The following is a 24,042-nucleotide window of genomic DNA, read 5'->3' as shown; positions in this document are numbered from 1 at the left end:
CTGCAAAAGCCTAACAAAGATATTACAAGAAAGGAAAATTATAAGCCTATCTCACTTGTGAACATAGATACAAAAATATTAAAATATTAATAAAGCAAATCCAGCAATATGTGAAAAGAATAGTATATGATGACCAAGTTGGATTCATTCCAGGAGTGGCAGTATTAATTTAACATTCAGAAATCTATCTGTGTAGTCCACACATTAATAGATAAAGAAGAAAAAGCATTATGATTGTCTCATACAGAAAACTATTTGATAAAATTCTACACATTCATGATGAAAATAGGAATAGAAGGGACCTTCCTTACCCTGACAAAGGGAATCTACAATGTTAGAAATCAGTATAGTGGTTATCTCTGGATAAAGAGCAAGTGAGGGGCTTTTGTGGTAGTAATGTTCTATTTCTTGATTTGGTTGCCTGAGTGCGGTGACTTCGTGATAATCAACCTGTACACAGATGCACTGGATACTTTACAGTATGTGTATTATACTTAATTCTAAAAGGTTGTAAATTTTTTTTTTTAAACCAGGAAAAAAATGTAGTTCTTCCTGATGATCTCAGAAGGGTAGAGGGTGTGACCAGGAGCTATGGGAGCTAGCAAGGACAGGAGAGATAGAGGTGTTGGGATGAGGAGAAATGGAGAAAAGAGTGTGTTGAGTGGTTACACATATGGATATGGACCAGATCCAGGATGGTGTCCTTTGGTGAAGAGGAAGCTGGTGATCCAAGGGCCTAAGTCTTCAGTGAATGAGAGGCAGTAATTTGGAGATGAAGTGCAAAGACAGGTGCACTAGAGGGAGAGATATATTAGGGAGCATGGAATTTAGTACCTAGACACCCCTCACAGAGTGCATTGTTCTACAATAAGGAGACAACACTGTATACCTACTCTCCTCAACCACTTTCACAATTGGTCTTAAACCCCATAATGGTCTGGAAAGCAGTTAATATTTTGTTTTACTATTGGAGAACCCCAGACTCAGAGCCAGGATGACTGAGCCACAACTCAGGACCCAGAGCTGCTTCAAAGGCCTGTCCAGATGTGCTTCCAAGACCAGTGGCCATGTGGGCATCTGGGCCAAATCACGGTCCCTCTGTTGATCATCAGTTAACAGTAAAATAGGGATAATATCTTGTTCCATGACTGGCATAAGCACTAAATGTGGTTTCACGACATCATAAGGCGTTCAGTACAGTTTCTTCTTCCTCTTTCCCCAGCACTCCACCAACATATTCATCATGATCTGTCCAAGAACATCAAGTCTAGAAAACCCAGGATCATGAAGACAGGTATGCAACCACTGCTCCACTAAGTGAGGCTGAGGGGTGACTCATTTCTCTGGCGAGCCCTGTACTGACCAGTGACATTAATAGAGGCTGGATTCTCATGATGCCCTTGTCCTGGGCCAGCTGTCCTTGAGTACGGTCCACAGAGGTCCCAAGACCCTTTCTGGCAGTTCTCGGGGCCAAACCTGTTCCCCAACAATACCAAACCAGCACTCTGTCCCTGGCGTACAGTTCAGAGGATACGAACACTGTCATTCAAGGGCCAATGAATGTATGCGTGGCATCTTTGGCTTGAAAATGTTTCAACTCCTAATACACAAATGTCCATGGATATAACCCTTATAAGCAAACGTATTTGGGGGTCTAAATTACAACTTTAAAGAGTGTACAGGGGTCCTAAGGAGGAGTGCCAGATTTAACAAATAAAAATACAGGATGCCCAGTTATATTTGAATTCAGATAAACAACGAATATTGCATGGGATACACTCATATTAAAAAGTTATTCGCTGCTTATCTGAATTTTAGATATACTTGAGCCTGCAGTATTTTAGTAGTCAATCATAGGCCTAAGACCGGAAATTCCGCGAACCGTGCTCTGTCCCAGGAGTCCCGGGCGGGGCACTTCCGGTCAGGCGAGCCGGCCTGGGCGCGGGCCCCGCGCATCGCCGGAAACCTCCCCAGGCCAAGGCTCGGCTTTCCTCCCAGGCCAGGCCCCGCCCCGGCCCCGCCTCCCGGCGCCGGGGCCGCAGGGGGCTGGTGCGGGCGGTGGAGCGGGCGGAACAGGCTTCCTGCCTCCAGGGGGCAGCGGCCGCGGCCTGGTCCCAGGGTGGACAGCTCGGCGCCGCGCCCGGCCGCTCTTTCTGTCTTTGGGAGTGACGGGCCGGCCAGCGGGCCGCCGAAAGCCGGCGGTCGCCATTCCCGTGTCGCTGCGCCCGCGGGGGCCGCCCGAGCCGGCCACGATGCCACTGGGCCTGAAGCCCACCTGCAGCGTCTGCAAGACCACATCGTCCTCCATGTGGAAGAAGGGCCCGCAGGGGGAGATCCTCTGCCACCACTGCACGGGCCGGGGCGGCGCGGGCGGCGGGGGCGCCGGCTCGGGGGCGGCCGGCGGGACGGGGGGCAGTGGCGGCGGTGGCGGCTTCGGCGCGGCGACCTTCGCCAGCACCTCGGCCGCCCCTCCGCAGAGCAACGGGGGCGGGGGCGGCAAGCAGGTGAGCTCCTCCGGCCCCTCCCTCCGGCGGAGGTCGACCGGGCGCTTGGCGGGCGGAGGCCGGGTGGGCGCGGAGGGGGCGGGCGGGGGCCTCCCGGGATCGCCGTGCTCATACTGGGCCGGGCCGCCCCTTCCCATCCCGGTTGAGAACATGGTCTTTGGTTCGGCCCATTCTCAGCACCTTTTCTAGTGAGGAACTGAAAGGCTAGAGAAGCAAGAAAAGTGAAAATCCCTCCATTGTAATGTTTTGGATAGCAACCAGACATCTCAGTATACACATGTATACATAGAGATGTCAGCAGGGTCATGCTACTGGACCTCTTTACCTGTTAATAAAGTTCATTTTGTCATAATGTCGTGCTATTAAGATTATCATGTCATCATTTTCAGTGGCAGCATAAGTATTACATTGCAGGAGGTGGCATACCAAACCCGTTCTCTGGCGTAGGAGAGTTGAGTTTTTAAGCATTTTTCTGTTATAAACACAACCGATAAATAGTTCTTGCCTTGGCCTGGACTGACTCTTGTTGCTGCCCTTTGACCTATTACAAGTAGCTCACACCTTTTTCAATGCTCTGGAGATGCTTGCCTAAGGCTCTCCCTGTTTGAATTAGGCCAGTTGGTGTGATTACCCGCCATAAAAACAAAAGGTGCACTCTTACTTAATTTTTAAATGATCGTTTAAAGTGCATACTCTGGGATCCTTGTAAGATGTTTGTATCGGGACAGCAACCTTTCTGCACTTTTTATTTCTTTCTCTTTTTTGTTCTTTAATTGTTTATGTAACAGAGTAAGCAGGAAATTCACAGGAGGTCCGCTCGGCTCAGAAACACTAAATACAAATCTGCTCCAGCTGCTGAAAAGAAAGTTTCCACTAAAGGAAAAGGGAGAAGACATATTTTTAAATTAAAAAATGTAAGATGATTGTGGACAGTGTCTTGTACTGTAATGGCATTGTGTGTGTAGTGTGTCCTGCCACTGCCTTCATCTCTCATCACTGAACTTGGACTCTGCTCTGGCAGCTATTCTGTAGTGTTCTGGGGACTGGTCCAGACTTTCTAAAAGGGAGTGAGCTCTGTTGTAGGAGGCTTACTGTTTATAAAGTTAATAATACACTTTCTCTGTTTTTTTTAGCTTTTATTTTTTTCTCTGGGAAATATAAAATATTCTAAAAGAAACCTAAACCTCCAGCGCATTTTACTGGGTTCTCTGGAAAGGATGAGATGGGGTTATAGTTCTTGGTGTGGCCAGGTATACTGGGAAAACTTTTTTTTTTTCATTCTTAAAGCTCTAAGTAAATAATACCGAAACTCATTCATTTCCATATTTGTTTGTTATTATGGCCCCAGAAGACGTTTCTTACTGATTTATAATGATCAACTTGATGAATATGAATGAAAAATTTTACTAAATCTTCTTTATCTCTTCTTCTATGAGAAAGTAGATGGTTGAAAGACTTGTGCTGGGGTAGTGGAAAGCATATTTTTGTTGCAGTAAATTCTCATTGTTTTTGTAAATACAAGGGACAGTGGTCAAACACAATGGGCAATGCATTATATACTATTTTTTTAAAACCTCAGTATGGTACTCTTTGCTTTCAGAACAGGAATGCTTCACTTACCAGTAAAGGCATTTCTGAAGTTGGGTGTGTTTATTTAAAAAACTCAGAGAAGCCTTGCGTTATATTCTTGTGCAGATTGTGGATCCTTTTTCTTGTTTAGAATAGTTGCCCCTAATTTATATAAGAGTTTTATAATTCAGTTTTCTAAAATGAGGTGTTTATTGACTAGACAAAACATGTAAATATTGGACTATAGTTGTATACACTTAAATGCTCTAAACACGTTTTCCTCTTAAGTATGGTGGAATATGTTCTCTGCAAGTATTTTAATATCAATTTCTCTAACAACGCCTTTCTTCAAGGATGATACCAAGACAGATTTGGGAAGGCCTAGTTACTGTGTTGTGGCGTGAAAGTGTGTGTTACAGCTTAGGAAGGAATTTCAATGATGGTTGAGTGGTGGCAAGTTACTAAGAACTCCCAAGAAAGTTTCCTTTGGCCTTGGTTCAGGCTTGCTAGAAAATTAGTTCTGATGATACTGTCATAACTAGTTCCATAGTTAAGTGGAGATGGAAAATGTCTTTGAGGAGACACGTTTTTTATTATTCCCACCTCCGTCATGCTCAGGCCATTAGAGCCACATTTTTTTTATAACTAGAATGTGTAGTAAAGCTCTGAGAAGGCTTCTGTTAGATTTCAGCCACGTAGTCAGGAGCCGGTCCTTTGGGGCTCAGCAATTTTTAAGCTAAAGGTAGCAGAAGTATTCAGACCAGGCCTTGCCACAACGATCAGAAAAGCATTTGTTTTTCTTTTTTACTGCAGTTCTTGTCACCAAACAACAACTTTAGTATTTCTTAAATTACAGAACTCTCATATATGGCTGGAAAAATGCCTGTACATGCTACACACACACACACACACAAACACACATATTATGAATGTGCTAATATTTTTACTTTTGTTTTTTCACAGCCCATCAAAGCCCCTGAGTCAGTTTCCACCATAATCACTGCAGAATCAATCTTCTACAAGGTGAGCATCTGTAGTTACTGAAGGAAGGTTTGAACTTATTGTATAATGTGCTACTAAAATGCTGGGTTAGTCTAAAAGTCTCTGCTACTCTGTATAAGGTGTGATTGTGGTTTTTGTTCCTTTCTAAGCTATTTTTCCCTGTAGGTGGCTATTATAAAACATCTCATCCAGAGCTGAGTTGGGAGAGGAAGTTGCCTAATGAAATACGATATGAGGATCTTAAGTATTTTTTAATGTAGATTATGGGAATCGTTTTTAAAATGAAAATGTATGGTGTGGAGCCATTGAGTATGATGCTTGCTGTGGGTTTGTCGTACATGGCCTTTATTATGTTGAGGTAGGTTCCCTCTACGCCCATTTTCTGGAGAGCTTTTATCATAAGTGGTGTTGAATTTTGTCAAAAGCTTTTTCTGCATCTATTGAGATGATCATATAGTTTTTATTCCTTAATTTGTTAATGTGGTGTATCACATAGATTGATTTGCATATATTGAAGAATCCTTGCATCCCTTGGATAACTCCCACTTGATCATGGTGTATGATCCTTTTAATGTGCTGTTGGATGCTGTTTGCTAGTATTTTGTTCACAATTTTTGCATCTATGTTCATCAGTGATATTGGTCTATAATCTTTTTTTGTGATATCTTTTTCTGGTTTTGGTATCAGGGTGATGGTGGCTTCGTAGAATGAATTTGGGAGTGTTTCTCCCTCTGCAACTTTTTGGAAGAGTTTGAGAAGGATAGGTGTTAGCTCATCTCTAAATGTTTGTTAGAATTCACCTGTGAAGCCATCGGGTCCTGGACTTCTGTTTGTTGGAAGATTTTTAATTATGGTTTCAATTTCATTACTTGTGATAGGTCTGTTTATATTTTCTGTTTCTTCCTGGTTCAGTCTGGCAGAATTGTACCTTTCCAAGAATTTGTCCATTTCTTCGTGGTTGTCCATTTTATTGGCATATAGTTGTTTGTAGTAGTCTCTTTAATCCTTTGTATTTCTGCAGTGTCAGTTGTGATTTCTCCTTTTTCATTTCTAATTTTATTGATCTGTGTCCTCTCCCTTTTTCTCTTTTTTTTTTTTTGGGGGGGGGGGGTTTGCGGGCCTCTCACTGTTGTGGCCTCTCCTGTTGCGGAGCACAGGCTCCGGACACGCAGGCTCAGCGGCCATGGCTCACGGGCCCAGCTGCTCTGCGGCATGTGGGATCTTCCCAGACTGGGGCACGAACCCGTGTCCCCTGCATTGGCAGGCGGACTCTCAACCACTGCGCCACCAGGGAAGCCCTCCCTTTTTTTTCTTGATGAGTCTGGCTAAGGGTTTATCAATTTTGTTTATCTTTTCAAAGAACCAGCTTTTAGTTTTATTGATCTTTGCTATTGTTTTCTTCATTTCTGTTTATTTCTGCTCTTTATGATTTCTTTCTTTCTATTGACTTTGGGTTTTCTTTGTTCTTCTTTCTCTGGTTGTTTTAAGTGTAGGGTTAGATTGTTTATTTGAGATTTTTCTTGTTTCTTGAGGTGAGATTGTATTGCTATAAAGTTTCCTCTTAGAACTTCTTTTGCATCCCATAGGTTTTGGGTCATCGTGTTTTCATTGTCATTTGTTTCTATGTATTTTTAATTTCTTCTTTGATTTCTTCAGTGATCTCTTGGTTATTTAGTAGCACACTGTTTAGCCTCCACATATTTGTGGTTTTTACAGTTTTTTTCCAGTAATTGATTTCCACTCTCATAGCATTGTGGTCAGAAAAGAAGACTGATACAATTTCAATTTTCTTAAATTTTCCCAGGCTGGATTTGTGACTCAAGATGTGATCTGTCCTGGAGAATGTTCCATGTGCACTTGAGAAGAAAGTGTATTCTGCCACCTTTGGGTGGAATGTTCTGTAAATATCAATTAGATCTATCCGGTCTATTGTGTCATTTAAAGCTTGTGTTTATTTATTTTCTGATTGGATGATCTGTCCATTGGTGTAAGTGGGGTGTTAAATTCCCCTACTTTTATTGTGTTACTGTCGATTTCTCCTTTCATGGTTGTTAGCATTTGCCTTATATATTGAGGTGCTCCTGTGTTGGGTGCATAAACATTTATAACTGTTATATCTTTTTCTTGGATTGATCCTTTGATCATTATGTAGTGTCCCTCCTTATCTCTTGTAACAATCTTTATTTTAAGGTCTATTTCATCTGATACGAGTATTGCTACTCCAGCTTTCTTTTGATTTCCATTTGCATGGAATATCTTTTTCCATGCCTTCACTTTCAGTCTGTATGTGTCCCTAGGTCTGAAGTGGGTCTCTTGTAGACAGCGTATATATGGGTCTTGTTTTTGTACCATTCAGCCAGTCTGTGTCTTTTGGTTGGGGCATTTAATCCATTTACACTCATGGTTATTATCGATATGTATGTTCCTATTATCATTTTCTTAATTATTTTGGGTTTGTTTTTGTGGGTCTTTTTCTTCTCTTGTGTTTCCTACTTAGAAAAGTTTCTTTAGTATTTGTTGTAGCACTGGTTTGGTGGTACTGAATTCTCTTAGCTTTTGCTTGTCTGAAAAGCTTTTGACTTCTCCATGGAATCTGAATGAGATCCTTGCTGGGTAGAGTAATCTTGGTTGTAGGTTTTTCTCTTTCATCACTTTAAGTATATCCTGCCACTCCCTTCTGGCCTACAGAGTTTCTGCTGCAAAATTAGCTGATAACCGTATAAGGATTCCTTTGTATGTTATTTTTTGTTTTTCCCTTGCTGCTTTTAATATTTTTTCTTTGAATTTAAATTTTGTTAGCTTGATTAATATGTGTATTGGTGTGTTTTTCCTAGGGTTTATCCGGTATGGGACTCTGTGTGCTTTCTGGACGTGGGTGATTATTTCCTTTCCCATGTTAGGGAAGTTTTCAACTGTAATCTCTTCAAATATTTTCTCAGACCCTTTTTTTTTTTCTTCTTCTTATGGGACTCCTATAATTCGAATGTTGGTGTGTTTAGTTTTGTCCCAGAGGTCTCTGAGATTGTCTTCAATTCTTTTCATTCTTTTTTTCTTTCTTCTGCTCCTCAGCAGTTATTTTCACCATTTTGTCTTCCAGTTCACTTATTCGTTCTTCTGCCTCCATTATTCTGTTACTGATTCCTTCTAGTGTATTTTTCATGTCAGTTATTGTGTTGTTCATCTCAGTTTGTTTGCTCTTTAGTTCTTCTAGATCTTTGTTAAACATTTCTTGTATTTTCTCAACTCGTGCCTCCATTCTATTTCCGAGATTCTGGATCATCTTTACTATCATTACTCTGAATTCTTTTTCAGGTAGATTGCCTACTGCCTCTTCATTTATTTGGTCTTTTAGGTTTTTACCTTGCTCCTTCATCTGTGACATGTTTTTTTGCCATCTCATTTTTTTTTTTTTTTTTTTATGAGTGGGATTGTGTTCCTGTCTTACTGGTTGTTTGGCCTGAGGCTTCCAACACTGGAGTTTGTAGGCTACTGGGTAGAGATGGGTCTTGGTGCTGAGATAAGGACCTCTGTGAGACCTCACTCCAATGAATAATCCCTGGGGTCTGAGGTTCTCTGTTAGTCCAGTGGTTTGGACTTGGAGCTCCACTGCAGGAGCTTCAGCCTGACCCCAGGCTCGTGAACCAAGATCCCGCAGGCCGCCTGGAGTGGAAAAAAAAAAAAAAAAAGAACAATAACAAAGTAAAAAATAAAATTAGACTAGGAAACTAACAGATATGTTAGGAAGAATATAAAAATAAAAATATAGATTAATTGACAACCAGAAGGTACATCAGTACCACAATAGTAAAAAAAGAGGAGGAGGGAAAAGAAATAAAAAAGGAGGGGTGTGGGAAGGCCTTGGCTATGGAGGGCGGGGCCTAAGCAAGGGTGAAGTTTGGGTGGTGGGCGAGGCCTATGCTTAGGACCCACAGGCTGGAAAAGGCCCTGGGGGCTGTGGGGGGTGGGGCTTAGGCTCAAGGAACAGAAGGGGTCCAGGCGTGCCCCGCACCCCTGGTCTCAGAGGGCAGGGGACCTCCTCTGGGAGCCCAGCAGGCTTCCTGGGCTCGAGTGGGTGGGGCAAATGCCCTCCTCTCCTCTCCTGCTCCTCCAGTCTGGGAGGGCCCCTACCCCATGCTTCTCCTGATCTCCCCGGCCTCCCTCTTATGGCGCCAAGGACCCACGTGGCCTGGAGGGGGGTTTGGAGGGCAGGGGACCAGCCTGGGAGATCAGCAGGCTCCCCATGCCCAAGTGGGTGGGGCAGTTGCCCTCCACTGCTCTCCTGCTCCTCCCGGAGGGCCCCTCCCACTGCCTCTCCTGTTCTCCCCTTGGCCTCCTTCCTATGCCCCCAGGGACCCACGAGACCTGGAGGGGGCTTTGGAGTGCAGGGGACGGGCCTGGGACCTCAGCAGGCTCCCAGGGCCCGAGTGGGTGGGGCAATCGCCCTCCCCTCCTTTCCCGCTCTTCCCGGAGAGTCCCTCCCACCTCCCTCTCCTGATCTGCCCAGCCTCAGGGGTGCTGATCCTGTCTGGCTTCCACTTCTCCTCCCCCCTCAGTCCCCCTACGTCCTACCGGTTCACTTTGGGGTTCCTCCCATCTCCTTGGGCGTCAGAGTCCACCACCATTGGCCAGCAGGCGCCCTAGTTGCGGGGAGACACTAACTCCACGTCTTCCCACACCACCATCTTGACTCCACCTCCTATTTTTATTTTAAATATGGGGTTATCTTCTACTTCCCCCAGGGAGTCTATTACCAAATTGGAGATGTTGTTTCTGTAATTGACGAACAAGATGGAAAACCCTACTATGCTCAGATCAGGGGTTTTATCCAGGACCAGTATTGTGAGAAGAGTGCAGCACTGACGTGGCTCATTCCCACTCTCTCTAGCCCCAGGGACCAATTTGATCCTGCATCCTACATCATAGGTGAGTTTGACAGGTAACAGACAGGTTCTTGAACCCAGTTAATTTTCCATTATTATGTGAAAGTATATTCATCTGCTTGGGCTGCCATGACAAAATACCATAAACTGAGTGGGCTAAACAACAGAAATTTATTTTCTCACAGTTCTGGAGGCTGGAAGTCCTAAGGTGCTGTCAGGGTGGGTTTCTGGTGAGAGCTCTCTTCCTGGCTTGTAGACAGCCACCTTTTCTCACAGGGGCTTTCCTCTGTGTGTGTGCACTCCTGGAATCTCTTCCTCTTCTTATAAGGACACCAATCCTGTTGGATTAGAGCCCCACCCTTATGGCTTCATTTAACCTTAATTATCTCCCTAAAGGCCCTATCTCCAAATATTATCACATTAGGGATTAGGACTTAAACATGTGAATTTGGCGAGATACAATTCAGTCCATAACAGAGAAGCATAAGTACAAAAAAGTAGAGATTATTATAGAAAATGTGAAATTTATATAGCTGGGGTTTGAGGGCTATACGTTATTTTGAGTTCCGGGGCAGTATAGTATGCACGTACTAGAATGCTATGTGGATAAGATTTTTCTGAGTGACCCATGGTTAAACTCTATTAAAAGAATTTATTGCTCAAGAACTAGGTTATTTAGGTAACATATAAAAATTTACTCAAAAATGATTTCTAGAGGAACTGTCACATTTATGTCTAAAATCTTACAAATTCTCATTATGTGTCCCTCTAGATGTCACACACATCATCCTAGACCTTTTGCAACCTTTTATATCATTGTTGGTAGTTGAAATGGCAGCCACTGTACTCATTAATTTCAAGGCTGACTAAAGAATTGGTTCTTGACGTAGACTCACAAGAAGAAGTTGTTGATAAACAGAATTTTGAAAGTGTTCAGAGTTTTAAAATTACCCCAAACTCTTCAACCTTTCTGCAATGGGCATACGTTACTTTTGCATTCTAAGAAAAAAGATACAAAAGGTTTTTTTCAGAGAGAACTCAAGGACAAGTAAAGTACCACTATTATTCCCAGCTGCATGTCAAGTTTGATACATGACCAAGCAGTTTTAGTCTTCTGCTTGTAAGTATTGATACATAGAAGAGTGAACTTTCATTAACCTGTTCTATCAGACAGGATTGTCAGCAGAGGCAGTAACATGACTGAATCACCTCTAGGACTTCTATCTCACCTCCTCTTCCTAATCCTCAGATTGTAAAGGAGACAGCATAGCATAAAGGTTCAGAGCACAGACTCTGGAACTAGACTGTCTGGGTTCCTAGGACAGCCACTTACTAACTATGTGATCTCAGACAGGTTCCTTGATCTCTCTTGCCTTATTTCCTCATGTAAAATGGGAATAATAATAGTGCCTAACTCAGAGGGTTGTTGTGAGGATTCAAAGTATTGATATATATATCAAGTACTTAGAACAGTGTCGACATAATAAACACTATATAAAGCTAAATATTATTTTTAGAATCCTTTCTATATTGAGTTATATTTTGGGGAGAATGCTATATTCCTTAAGCAATTAAAGCAGAAAAAAATGATGGAAAGTAACTTCAAAATAATATATGTTTCAAGGGCTAATGTCAAGTTACCACCAGACCAGTTTCTCCTAGTGTCTAGGAATTTTAACATTTTATGGAAATGATATATATCTTCAAAAATGTGAATGTTGGCTGCCTTCTAGGACCAGAGGAGGATCTTCCAAGGAAGATGGAATACTTGGAATTTGTTTGTCATGCACCTTCTGAATATTTCAAGTCACGTTCATCACCATTTCCCACAGTTCCCACCAGACCAGAGAAGGGCTATATATGGACTCATGTTGGACCTACTCCTGCAATAACTATTAAGGAAACAGTTGCCAACCATTTGTAGTTTAAAAAGTGAACATGGATTTCCAGTTGTCTTGTATTTGTACTACCATAAGACATGCCACATGTTTCTTTAATGAAATTCTTGGATGGAAAAATGACTAAAAGTTTTTTCTCTACTGCCCAGTAATCATTAGCTTGTTTCTTACTAGTCACTTAGAAAATTAAGAGATAGAAAAGAATTAAATATATTTTGAAGTTAAATATTACATACACATTAAGTGTGTGTATCCTCCCAGGCAAAGACTGTAATTTCCAAGGAGACAATTAGGAACAGGTAGTGTCTATTTTTCTCCATAATTTATTTCTAGAAACTCATAAAATGGATTGTATTTTTCTACAAGAATAAAATATTAATTAAGGTTTGAATTTCTAACCAAGGGCTGAATCAAATAAAATGTAGCCGTTAGCAACAGTATCTATCACCAAGTTAAAAAAAAAGCTTTATTTTATCATCTAGAAAATGCTGTGACAGACTGTTGGCTGCTTTAACCTTAAGGAAAGTGATTGGTGGATGATGTTATTAGCCTAGGCTTTTTAAAACTCTCATCCAGTTCTTCTGTAGTAAGCAGGGATTCAGAATCATTTGGTTGATCTTAATAGAGCTGCTCTTCACTGCTCTCACCTACCTTCTCAGTCAGAGTGAGGCTTAATCAAAACATTAAGTTTATAGTTCAGACAGACAACTTCACTAAAAACACACAGGAAACGTACTGTTCAGGCATCCCTGAGCAGTAGTTTCTTGACCACCATTAGAACAAACATTGGGCAGTCATAAAAATGATTAATCATTAGCACTGATATCTAAAAGAAGTCCACCCCAAAGTTAAAACCATCTGCTATGTACTCATAATAACAGGCCTAAAACAATGTCTGGGACTTAGAAGTCCAGGCACAGGAATTCTATTCAGAATTCAGGGACAGGTTTTACTTCAAGTGTAGGTCAGCTAAGTAAGGGAGCAACAATTTAAAAGAGGGAAGAAGTGGGATTTGCACACACTTGCTTCCTCTCCTGTTCTGACTGGACCATTATTCCTCAACCCCAGCAAAATTTGTCAGGATCTAATTGAATTATGGTGATTTTGAATTGTGGGAGTTTTAACTGTTACCATTTTTCTACACAGTTAATGTTTGAATGTTGTAAGGAAGTTATGGTTTGTATGTTGTAGATAGATAGCTCTATGTACATAGTTCTTTCTCCACAAAAGTTATAGTAAAATTGATTGTAAATACCATTGTAAATAACTAAATGCTAATATTCAGACTTTTGGATTAAAATGTATTTTTCACAGTGTATCTTTGGATTTATTTCATGCATTTATTTATTTCGTTTAAACAATTAAATAGGGCTTTCTACCACAAAATGGTGTAAATAGAAGACACCACTGTTGTAGTACTCATAATTTGGAATGACAGATTCGTCACCAGTATGTAATAGATATTAGGAAACTCAAAGAATGGCTGATAGATCAAATGAACATTTAACATAAGGTATTTATTAAAATGAAATATTTAAAAACCAGTGTATATATGGACGATTTGTTTATAAATTCCTAGATACTTGTGTAATATCTTTTAAAATAAAGATCGAATTTTCATATTCCTCCTTAACAGACACCAAATGGCTCCTGTTACTCACAGCGTAGATCCATAGCTTTTCTCCTGTGATGGAAGGCCTGCGCTGATGTGGCCCCAGACTGTGTTCCCAGCCTTGTCGCCAAAGGGGTGAGAGGCTGAGGCAGTGCTCTCCTCCACTTCAAATCCATCTTCCCTTTCAGACTGCCTGCCCTACTGATTTTAGGCCCCAGCCCAGACACAGAAGCAAAAGCCTTATACAGACTGTTCAGCGGGCTCCCACAGTTGTGTAAGGTAAAATCTCTACAATAGATACTTCATTCTATTTCATTCCTAGTGGCTCTGTTTCTCTAATCAAATCCTGACTGATACGGAGACACTGAAAGATAAAGCAAGAAACTGCTGTTTTTCGTTACAAGCTATTTAGAATTACTTGGCCTTCTTTTTATAAAAACTGTGTACATGTATTACTTTGGTAATTTTTTTAAATTGAAAAGTAATGAAGGATAACACAAAGGGAAAGATGAATAGATTGTATTATAAAAAACTAATTTCTAACTGTCAAAATGTGTATACAAAATTAAAAACCAAACAAGTGGGAATCATTAACCAGTATTTCTTATTCAACATGACAGACTGAAATAAATTAATTACCCAGTTACAAACAAAAGCTACAAACATAACCTCAACTTCTTGTAACATCATCACCATTTGGAATTACCATAACTCCTATTTCCACCTGTTTAGCAGAAGCTGGGTAGAAGGGAGCAAGTTTATAACAAAAACACCTTCTATACCTTCAATACTTCTCCCTGCGGATAGGTAAGGTGCGAGTTAAAAAGATGTAACTTAATTAATTAAATTATTTATTTATTTATTGGCTGCACTGGGTCTTAGTTGCGGCAGGCGGGATCTTTGTTGCTGCATGCGGGCTCTTTTAGTTGTGGCATGTGGGATCTTTAGTTGCGGCATGAGAACTCTTAGTTGCAGCATGTGGGATCTAGTTCTCTGACCAGGCATCGAACCCGGGCCCCTTGCATTGGGAGCGTGGAAAAAGACAGTAACTTTAGAATAGGGAGTGAAGGTGCTGTTGGGGAAATACAATTTGAAAAAACTTTCAATTCAGACATCCCCTCCACAAAGGTAGTAGAAAAAGAAAACACTTTTATTACTGACTGAGGATTAAACCAGCATGTGCTGCTCATCACAGGCAACTGGCTGAGGTTGCAAAGACAGAAAGAAATCTCACCCTTTTATGCAGCCACACAGGTGTGGTCATTACATACAGGTTCTCAAGATAAACAGTAACTAGTCATTTAAGAGAACTTGACAGCACCATTAATCACACACAGTTCTTCCTAAATTTACCTGGTGATTGGGGTGACCACCTACATTAGCTAATTGACTTTATGGGGGGCAGGCGGGACAAACGTCTTTATGACAGGAGGTACTTTAACAATTCGGAGCATTGAAGTCTGGCTCCCACCCTCCCACAGAAACTGGAGGACAGGGGTGCTGTCTCCTGACAGTTACATTTCAAAGAGATGGCACCCAGGTCCTTGAGAAAAACATTACTAGATCGCAAAACTGACAGAGACTTATTTAGTTTCTAAAAAGATACATTTCAAGGAGACTGAGAAAACGCAAGTTTTCTAAGGTAAGTATTCCGACAAAAAAGGGAAACCTTTTGCCTTATTTTTAACAGAGGGAATTAAGCTGCTTTTTTTTTTTTTTTTTTTTTTTTTTTTTGCGGTACGCGGGCCTCTTACTGTTGTGGCCTCTCCCGTTGCGGAACACAGGCTCCGGACGCGCAGGCTCAGCGGCCATGGCTCACGGGCCTAGCCGCTCCGCCTCATGTAGGATCCTCCCGGACCGGGGCACGAACTCGGCAGGCGGACTCTCAACCACTGCGCCACCAGAGAAGCCCTTAAGTTTCTTGTTTTAAATTTCTATTTGTCCTTACAGTGCCCTAAATTTGGAAGAGGGAGGAAGTGGGCAGCTTTGTGATTCAGGCCTCATGTCAGGGCTGCTATTAGTACATGTTGGTGTCTGTGAGGGTTTCGATATGGCGGCCACCTGAGGGCTGGGGGAGAGTCCCAGGGCTGGAGTCCATTCTCCACTCAGCCAGGACTGTCCGTCAGGGCATGTCCTGCACCACCGTACTTGGTGGTCCTCATGGTTGTGGCTCTATTAACACGACTAAGAGGTTCTGAACTTACAAAGGCCAAAACCATAATCTCATGCTGAAGGAAAATTCCTTTTCTTTTCATTCTCCTCCGTGAGCAGTTGCAGGTGCTTTGCACCTAGCAGATTCACAAATATCTCACTCAGCTATCCCCGTTTTATATTTTAATAATTAATCATATGGATTTTAAACATGTTTTTAGATTCCACTGCCCTTTCCCACCTTTATATAAGTGAATCACGAACACATTAGAATCACTTCTGGAGCTTTAAAAACAAAAACAAAATACAGGACACACAAAAAAACCCTGCTGGAAAGTTCCCACAAGCAACTAAGTAAATCAGTATCTGTGGGGATAATACTGGGACCTCATTAGGTTCCAAAGTATCTAGTAAAACTTAAAAATACAAAAAAAAGTTTAAATTTCCTGAGGGGACTCTGACATGCAGCCAGAAATGAGAACCACTGCTCTGGCTCCTTCTTAGTATATAAAATTCAGCTGATAAAGCCTTCAGTTTCTGCAAAGAGAGGAAGAGATCTGCTAGCATCCTGCTTTGGGGCAATTTAGGAAGATCATCAAAGGCCTTTCTATGCCAATTAGCCCTGGTAAAGGTAATTCCTCACCTGTCAAGGAACCTGATATACACCAGTCACAGTCCGCCAGCTCAGCTGTGGCTCATTTCACTGACCCTTAGCAAAAGAAGCTGCTCGCCTCCTAAAGAAATCCCCACCTCCTGGCCAATCAGGCTGTTTCCACGTTGCCTCTTAAGGCTGCGTGAAACTCACAACGGCCCAGCGTTCTGGGAGAGAGCTGCACTGCTGGGAGGTACTGCGCTCCCCTCATCTATGGATTGTTTTCCCTTGACTAAAGGACATCAAATTCATTACTAAGTTGTTTTAGTTTTGTCACTTTACAGTTTTGGTGAGGAGGTGGGTCCTGAAGACAGCTGCTGGAGATGCCGGAAGGCTCCCGGACTCAGCTGAAGTTAGCCTCGGAGCCCTTCGGGTTCGCTGCCTCTTTGCCGCTCCCTGGGATCCCGTTATTTTGCCTTCTGAGCTCTTCGAGTTTGTTTGTCCAGACCCTTCCGGGTGGAAGACTGGGGTGTAAGAAACACCAGACCTAATGGGCGACAGCATTTGGATTTGTGGCCGACCTCATCTACAAGGTAAGCGCCTTGGGGAGTTCCTGACGGGTCTCAGGAACTGCAGAGGCAGCCAGAAATAGCAAATCTGGTTGAGTTAGGATTATTTTAACAAGGGAAAATAATGGGTACCTGTCAATCTAAAGGAAGCAAGATAGCAGCTTTTAGGAGACTCACAAAGCCTCAAGGTAAGTCCAAAGTATAAACCGTTGGGGGACTTGGGGCATTAAATTAAGACGAGAAATATCAGGCTCTTTTCACCACCCGCACACCAAGATCTTAAGTAGGCGGAATTCGAAATATTTAAAGCCGTTAGAGTGTCCACCACTATATAGAAATCTTCTCAGAAAAAAATAATAGATCTATTACTAATGGGTATCTTGGAAGCCAGCGCTACAAAATTGGTGGGCAAAGCTGTTAGAGATCTGGCCACCTAAGACTCCTCTGCTAGGGTAAGTTGGTCACCGAATGGGTTATTTTGACACTAGGTCACCTACCAACCTCAAGAAATTTTCCGTGTAACAAGGTATACTGTAAAACACCACGCAGTTTGGCTTTGAGAGACCCAAGGTGTAGCTAAAGAAGTGGAGTCCTCAAGTCTCAAAGAATTGAGCTCCCCACCTTCCGGCACCCCTGCCTAATTTATATCTAAGAATTGCGGTCCTGGAGGCTGTAAATACATAAATGGCAAAATCTTAACTAAGACAACCTAGAATCACAATGGCTGTTATGGGGAACCTTCCCATTGGACAAGATCGTTTAAGAAGGGCAATTGAAAGCAAGGGTTCCCAAACAGAATGGGATACCTGTTTAATTTTTTTCTTTTTTAAAAAAATAAAAAAACCATTCCAGTTAGACTGGCCCTGTGCTTATTACTCACAGGTGAAAAAGATAAAGGAGGAACTGCTACTCTCCATGGGTTTATCCTGAGGGCTTTTGTTCTGGTAGTGGTGGTGGGTTGCAATGTCAACCCCACTTTCCCCCAACTCCCCCTTAGGATCATTGTGCATCGATCATATTATAAGATATAGGAGGGAGTCCTCAGAGCCTCTGGCCTCCTCTCCATCAGGTGCCAACAGGGCCCCAGAGAGGAAGGATTCCAGTCCCACCTCTGCTGTGCTGGACCATCAGGCTCTGGGCTCATTCCCTTCATAATCAAGGCTCTCTGACACTACCAGTTACAGCTGCAAACATTTCTGAGCTGCCAGGAGGAAGCTGTGGTCAGAGGCCATAGAGTAGGTTGGATCTATATTCAATCAACCAAGACCCTGCCCTAAAACTTTAAAAATAGTTAAGATTTTCACCATCCTCAACTTACAGTTAAACGTATTTAATGTTTTACTCATCAGTTGAACTGACTGATCCATCTCCAGATATTGTCACCTAACTGAACTTGTACAGTTTGTCACAGTATCCTTAAAAGGAAAAGACCTCAACTCAAAAGGTTAAAGACTTGGGAATCCCCTAGCAGTCCCGTGGTTGGAACTCAGTGCTTTCACTGCCTGGCCCAGGTTCAATCCCTGGTCGGGGAACTAAGATCCAGCAAGCCACACGGTGCAGCCAAAAAAAGAAAAAAAAAAATTGCTTCATTTACATGTGGGATGATTTAAAAATTCTGTAATCCCTTCAAAATGGGGAAAGGTAAACTAATTTGGTAATTTACCCAAATAATTTTGTGGTGGGATTGACTTTATGGTGAATCCACTTATCCGTATTTACTAGAGAATATGAAAGTTTCCCAAATGCTACTGAATAAATAAAGTTGCATCAAAGACAACAACAACAAAGATTCTACCAACTGTAGAATTTTATAACTCTTGAACACTAGTGCATGCTTCTACTTAGGTGAGTTTTACTTCTCTGAGAAATCAGTAAGTTTAAAGTGTTTTGTGTATGTGTTTAATATATATATATATTCATTAGATATAAAGCAATTCTATATGCCAGTACTTTATTCCTCTTTAGGCCAGAGTTTTTCAATTTGCAAGTCTCAACCCATGTATGGGTAAGAATTTCATTATTTGTGTGAAATAGAATAAAAGAGAAAAATGTCAGAGAATATCACATGTGGTAAGAGTAGGTGTTTTGTGAAACTTTAGTTTCAGCCACGTGCACATATGGACTAGATCATGATGGAAAATGTATTACTCTGGGTTGTGGTGAAAATGTTTTGAAAATCAGTGGCTTAGCTCTCAGCATTTTTACTTTTGTGAAGAAGCTGTAGCATTCTTTTTAACTGACACTGATTCCTACAAAATATCTGGCCAGAATAAATGTCTAGCCAAAATGCGTCATTTCACCTTTCTGTCTAAAACCTCTAAAAATTTCCCTTTCGGCATATGGTTGATGGTATTTGTTATCCTGGAATATTCTTTGCTTTCTGTTGTTGATTTGTTTGATTCCTGGAAATTTCCTGAGACGCTGAGTCCTATACCAGTTCTGTAAAAAATGTCAGGTTGCCTAGAAAATGAGTAGACTCCATGACATAATGCCTTTGTCTAGTGTTTACATTTTATATATATTTTTTCTTTATATTCATGAGTATTGAGTATTTTACTAGGGGAATGTAAAATGTCCATTTAATTTAAGAATCCATGCTTCTGGGACTTCCCTGGTGGTCCAGTGGTTAAGACTCCATGCTCCCAATGCAGGGGGCCCAGGCTTGATCCCTGGTCAGGGAACTAGATCCCGCATGCCGCAACTAAAAGATCCTGGGTGCCGCAGTGAAGATGATCCCACGTGCGGCAGCCAAGACCCAGCGCAGCCAAATAACTAAACTAAAAAAAAAAAAGAATCCATACTTCTAATACCTCCTGAAACTACTGTAGATGGCCCATTCCCATTGCTTTTACAATCAAAACTGATTCCTAATCAATCATATCAGTTCTAATCTTAAAAAATTAATGGCTAAAATATTAGATTTTGTTTTTCTCTTCTCCCCTTATTTATTCAAAGGCATAAATTTATCCCAATTTCAGTTGAAATAAGAATGATTCACTCACAAATATTTATTATTTATTGAATGATCACCAGTACAAGGCGCACTGTTCTAGATTACAGCAGCGAACAACATGCACAAAAATCTGGCCTTTTGTGGAATTTTCAATATAAAGCGGAGGCAACTGGATATAGTTAAACAAAAAACCTGCAAGTTAATAGCTGGTGCTCACATTAAGTGTTCTCCCAGTCAGACTCCTAATAGATGACTAGATTTCAGGTTAGGAATTATTTTTTTATTTTTTATTATTTTTTTTAAGATGTTGGAGGTAGGAGTTTATTAATTAATTAATTTTTACTGTGTTGCATCTTCGTTTCTGTGCGAGGGCTTTCTCTAGTTGTGGCAAGCGGGGGCCATTCTTCATCGCGGTGCGTGGGCCTCTCACTATCGCGGTCTCTCTTGTTGCGGAGCACAGGCTCCAGACGCGCAGGCTCAGTAGTCGTGGCTCACGGGCCTAGTTGCTCCGCGGCATGTGGGATCCTCCCAGACCAGGGCTCAAACCCGTGTCCCCTGCATTAGCAGGCAGATTCTCAACCACTGTGCCACCAGGGAAGCCCCAGGTTAGGAATTATTAATACTGACTAGGAAAACATCAAAGGATGATGAGATCACCACTTAGTGTCTGAAATAAAAAATAAATAACACTGAATTTTTTGCTTATTTTAGTAACTACGAGCTATGCCTTTTAGGCCCAGGCTCCGTAGCAGAGCAGACTGCTGACCTTAAACGCGGGGTTTCCTAGAAGCTAGAAGTTCAGAAGTGGGCAGACTTCGTGGGCTACAAATAGGATGATGTCATCCATAGCCAGGAGTCTTTTGGGTGAGGTTGGTGTTGGTTGGCTGGCTCTCAGAGGCCTGTTTTTTGGAGTGACAGCCCCTTCCAGCTAAGGTTCCCTGTCACCCAAAGACTAGTGACATGAACCCACAAGTCTTGGAGCATCTCTTTGTTTTCTAGACCAATAAAACCATCAATAAATTCCTTTCTGATTCAAAGGGCCAGGGTTGGGTTCTGTTACTTACAGCTAAAAATTTGATGGATACAGAAATCAGTACCAGAAGTGGTTGCAGGCAACAGACTTTGAAGAAAATTAGGGGACATTTGGGACTGGTTATCTGCCCTAGTTAAAGGCTGAGGGCAAGGAAAATCCACTTTGTATTAAGGGATGTGAATTTGGCATACCACGACATGCAGTGGCGAACCAGCTAACTAAAATATCACAAATTATTCCCGGGAATGAAGTACCTATTGAAGAGGTTGCTGCTATGGAATAGTGTGAAACACATGAGGATTTCAAAAGGGTGAGTTGAATATAGCACTAGAGAGCTTAAAGAGAAAGACAAGCTCAGATGGTTATACTTTTAGCTCAAGGCATAGGCTGAAAATCAGGGATTTGTATGAAGGCTAAAAGAATCCCTTCTCTTTCTGAGCCATGAGGCTGAAAGTCAAATGCAGAGTTTTAAAAAAATTTTTTTAATTTAATTTTTATCTTATATTGGAGTATAGTTGATTTACAATATTGTTAGTTTCAGGAGTATAGCAAAGTGATTTAGTTATACGTGTGTGTGTGTATATATATATATATATATATCTCCATTCTTTATCAGATTCTTTTCCCATGTACGTTATTACAGAGAACTGAGTAGAGTTCCCTGTGCTATACAGTAGGTCCTTGTTGATGATCTATTTTATACACAGTAGTGTGTATATGTTAATCCCAAACTCCTAATTTATCCCTGTCTACCCCCTTCCCCTTTGGTAACCATAAGTTTGTTTTCTAAGTCTGTGAGTGTGTTTCTGTTTTGTAAATAAGTTCATTTGTATCATTTTTTTTTAGATTCCACATATGAATGATATCATATGATATTTGTCTTTCTCTTACTTTGTATGATAATCTCTAGGTCCATCCATGTTGCTGCAAATAGCATTATTTCATTCTTTTTTATGGCTGAGTAATATTCCATTGTATATATGTACCACATCTTCTTTATCCATTGCTCTGTTGATGGACATTTAGGTTGCTTCCATGTCTTGGCTATTGTAAATAGTGCTGCAATGAACATCGGGGTGCATGTATCTTTTCAAAATATGGTTCTCTCCAGATATATGCCTAGGAGTGGGATTTTTAGTTTAGCATGTATCTTTTCTAAGTATGATTGTCTCTGGATATATGCCCAGGAGTGGGATTGCTGGATCATATGGTAGCTCTGTTTTTAGTTTTTTAAGGGAACTCCATACTGTTTTCCATAGTGGCTGTACCAACTTACATTCCCAGTAACAGTGTAGGAGGGTTCCCTTTTCATTTTGAGTTTATTTTTGTGTATGGTGTTAGGGAGTGTTCTAATTTCATTCTTTTACATGTAGCTGTCCAGTTTTCCCAGCACCAGTTATTGAAAAGGCTTTTTTTTTTTCTCCATTGTATATTCTTGCCTCCTTTGTCATAGATTAATTGACCATAGGTGCGTGGGTTTGTTTCTGGGCTTTCTATCCTGTTCCATTGATCTATATTTGTTTTTGTGCCAAACTCTGGCACAAAAACAGGAGTTTGATCCCACAGTTTACTGAATGACATCTATTGAGTTCATAGCCATTTTAGATCTTTTACGGAAAAGTTAAGGTGTTGACTGAAAAAGAGTTGAATCCCTGATAATTGGGATGGAGACACATGGAAGAAACATTCCCTTGAATCCCCACCCTTTTAAAATCTTTAGTGAGGCAGGCCTTATGTCCCTTGCTTGAAGACCCTGAAATGCCCCCATCTGTGAGGGATCAGCCTTGTAAAAGCATGCTCATTCTTGCATTCCAACCCTCCCTTCTATTGTCCCATCCCAGCTTGCCCTAGAGAGTGAATTAAGTCAATCCAGGGGCTTCCCTGTTGGCGCAGTGGTTGAGACTCTGCCTGCCGATGCAGGGGACACGGGTTCGTTTGTGCTCCGGTCTGGGAAGATCCCACATGCTGCGGAGCGGCTAGGCCCGTGAGCCATGGCCACTGAGCCTGTGCGTCCGGAGCCTGTGCTCCGCAACGGGAGAGGCCACAACAGTGAGAGGCCCGCGTACCGCAAAAAAAAAAATAAAAATAAAGTCAATCTGGGAGGAGAAGGCTTAGACAATAAAAAAACTACAATATTTTTCTTTTTCATGCAAATTCTAAAGAATATATGTGGAGGTAGAATATGTGTGTGGGTACTAGGCTAAGTAGGGAAAATCATAATTATTGGTCAAGTTGAATACATTAATGACTTAAAAAAATTTATTTTTGGCTGTGTTGGGTCTTCATTGCTGCCTGCGGGCTTTCTCTAATTGCAGCGAGCAGGGGCTACTCTTTGCTGTGGTGCATGGGCTTCTCATTGTGGTGGCTTCTCTTGTTGCGGAGCACGGGCTCTAGGCACGCCAGCTTCAGCAATTGTGACACATGGACCCAGTAGTTGTGGCTTGTGGGCTCTAGAGTGCAGGCTCAGTAGTTGTGGTGCACAGGCTTAGTTACTCTACAGCATGTGGGATCTTCCCGGACTAGGGCTCGAACCTGTGTCCCCTGCATTGGCAGGTGGATTCTTAACCACTGCACCACCAGGAAGTCCCTGCACTTTTGTTTTTAATTAATACACTTGATTTTTGATTCAGTGGCTGTTTCAGCATCTGGGAATGTTCTAATTGACTCCATGGTTGGGTATTTGGAAACCAGACTCAATGACTCACACTGAATAAAGTTGAGGTGCCTGAAATATCTTGGTATAATATAAAGAAAGAAATCCAAAGACTTTGTGAGATATGTATGTTGAATGAATGAATGATGTACAGTTCTCCAACTTACCACCACCCAAATCTGTCCCTCAAGATAGTGTGGGTGTCAGAAAATACTCCTCAGTGAGGCCTTATGAAATCATTGGTGCATCTGTCAGGATTGGTTTTGGCTATAATAGGAACCTACTCAGAGAAGCAAACAAGGGGTTTATCTACCTCAGGCATAAGAAGGTCTGAGTAGGACATTTAGAGCTGGTATATCAGCTCAGTGATGCCATCAGGGAACCAGGCTCCTTCTGTTTCCTTGCTGTATTGTCTGTGGTTTTCACCCTCATGTTTGCAAGATGGTTGCTGCATCTCCAGACATTGTGCCCTCATTCCAGGAAGGAAGCTTACCCCAGGGACTTCTACCTACTTATACTCATTGTCTAGATAGAACTGTTACATAGCCATGCATGGCTGCAATGGAGATTATGTCACTCAGTAATTCACTTTCCAAGGACCATAGGAAGATGGAGGTGAGGGTGTT

At 41.7% G+C, this 24,042-nt stretch overlaps 1 protein-coding gene across 2 annotated transcripts; it reads left to right on the top strand.

Annotated features, from left to right (window-relative positions):
• Nucleotides 1-2,031: 2,031 nt before the first annotated feature.
• GATAD1 (GATA zinc finger domain containing 1) lies at nucleotides 2,032-13,171 on the top strand. 2 transcript variants are annotated; one of them, XM_067746421.1, is made up of 5 exons: nucleotides 2,035-2,504; nucleotides 3,293-3,418; nucleotides 5,037-5,096; nucleotides 9,815-9,998; nucleotides 11,689-13,171. In XM_067746421.1, the coding sequence occupies exons 1-5, from the start codon at nucleotides 2,253-2,255 to the stop codon at nucleotides 11,877-11,879; spliced, it is 813 nt and encodes a 270-aa protein (XP_067602522.1). In that variant the 5' UTR covers nucleotides 2,035-2,252; the 3' UTR covers nucleotides 11,880-13,171. The 2 variants fall into 2 exon arrangements, with proteins under 2 accessions (XP_067602523.1, XP_067602522.1); XM_067746422.1 differs by lacking the exon at nucleotides 3,293-3,418 and having other exon boundaries at nucleotides 2,032-2,504.
• Nucleotides 13,172-24,042: the final 10,871 nt, after the last annotated feature.

This window comes from Pseudorca crassidens, chromosome 8, assembly GCF_039906515.1.
Source record: "Pseudorca crassidens isolate mPseCra1 chromosome 8, mPseCra1.hap1, whole genome shotgun sequence".
NCBI classification, from domain to species: Eukaryota; Metazoa; Chordata; class Mammalia; order Artiodactyla; family Delphinidae; genus Pseudorca; species Pseudorca crassidens.
The sequence above is the reverse complement of the archived record's forward strand: the minus strand, read 5'-3'. Positions and strand labels throughout refer to the sequence as shown.

Bases quoted from the DNA above. Each gene is read 5' to 3' on its own strand.
- GATAD1 (XM_067746421.1), top strand. From the start codon at position 2,253: ATGCCACTGGGCCTGAAGCCCACCTGCAGCGTCTGCAAGACCACATCG. The intron at 2,505-3,292 runs GTGAGCTCCTCC...TTTATGTAACAG, and splicing joins GGGGCGGGGGCGGCAAGCAG to AGTAAGCAGGAAATTCACAG. The intron at 3,419-5,036 runs GTAAGATGATTG...GTTTTTTCACAG, and splicing joins ATATTTTTAAATTAAAAAAT to CCCATCAAAGCCCCTGAGTC.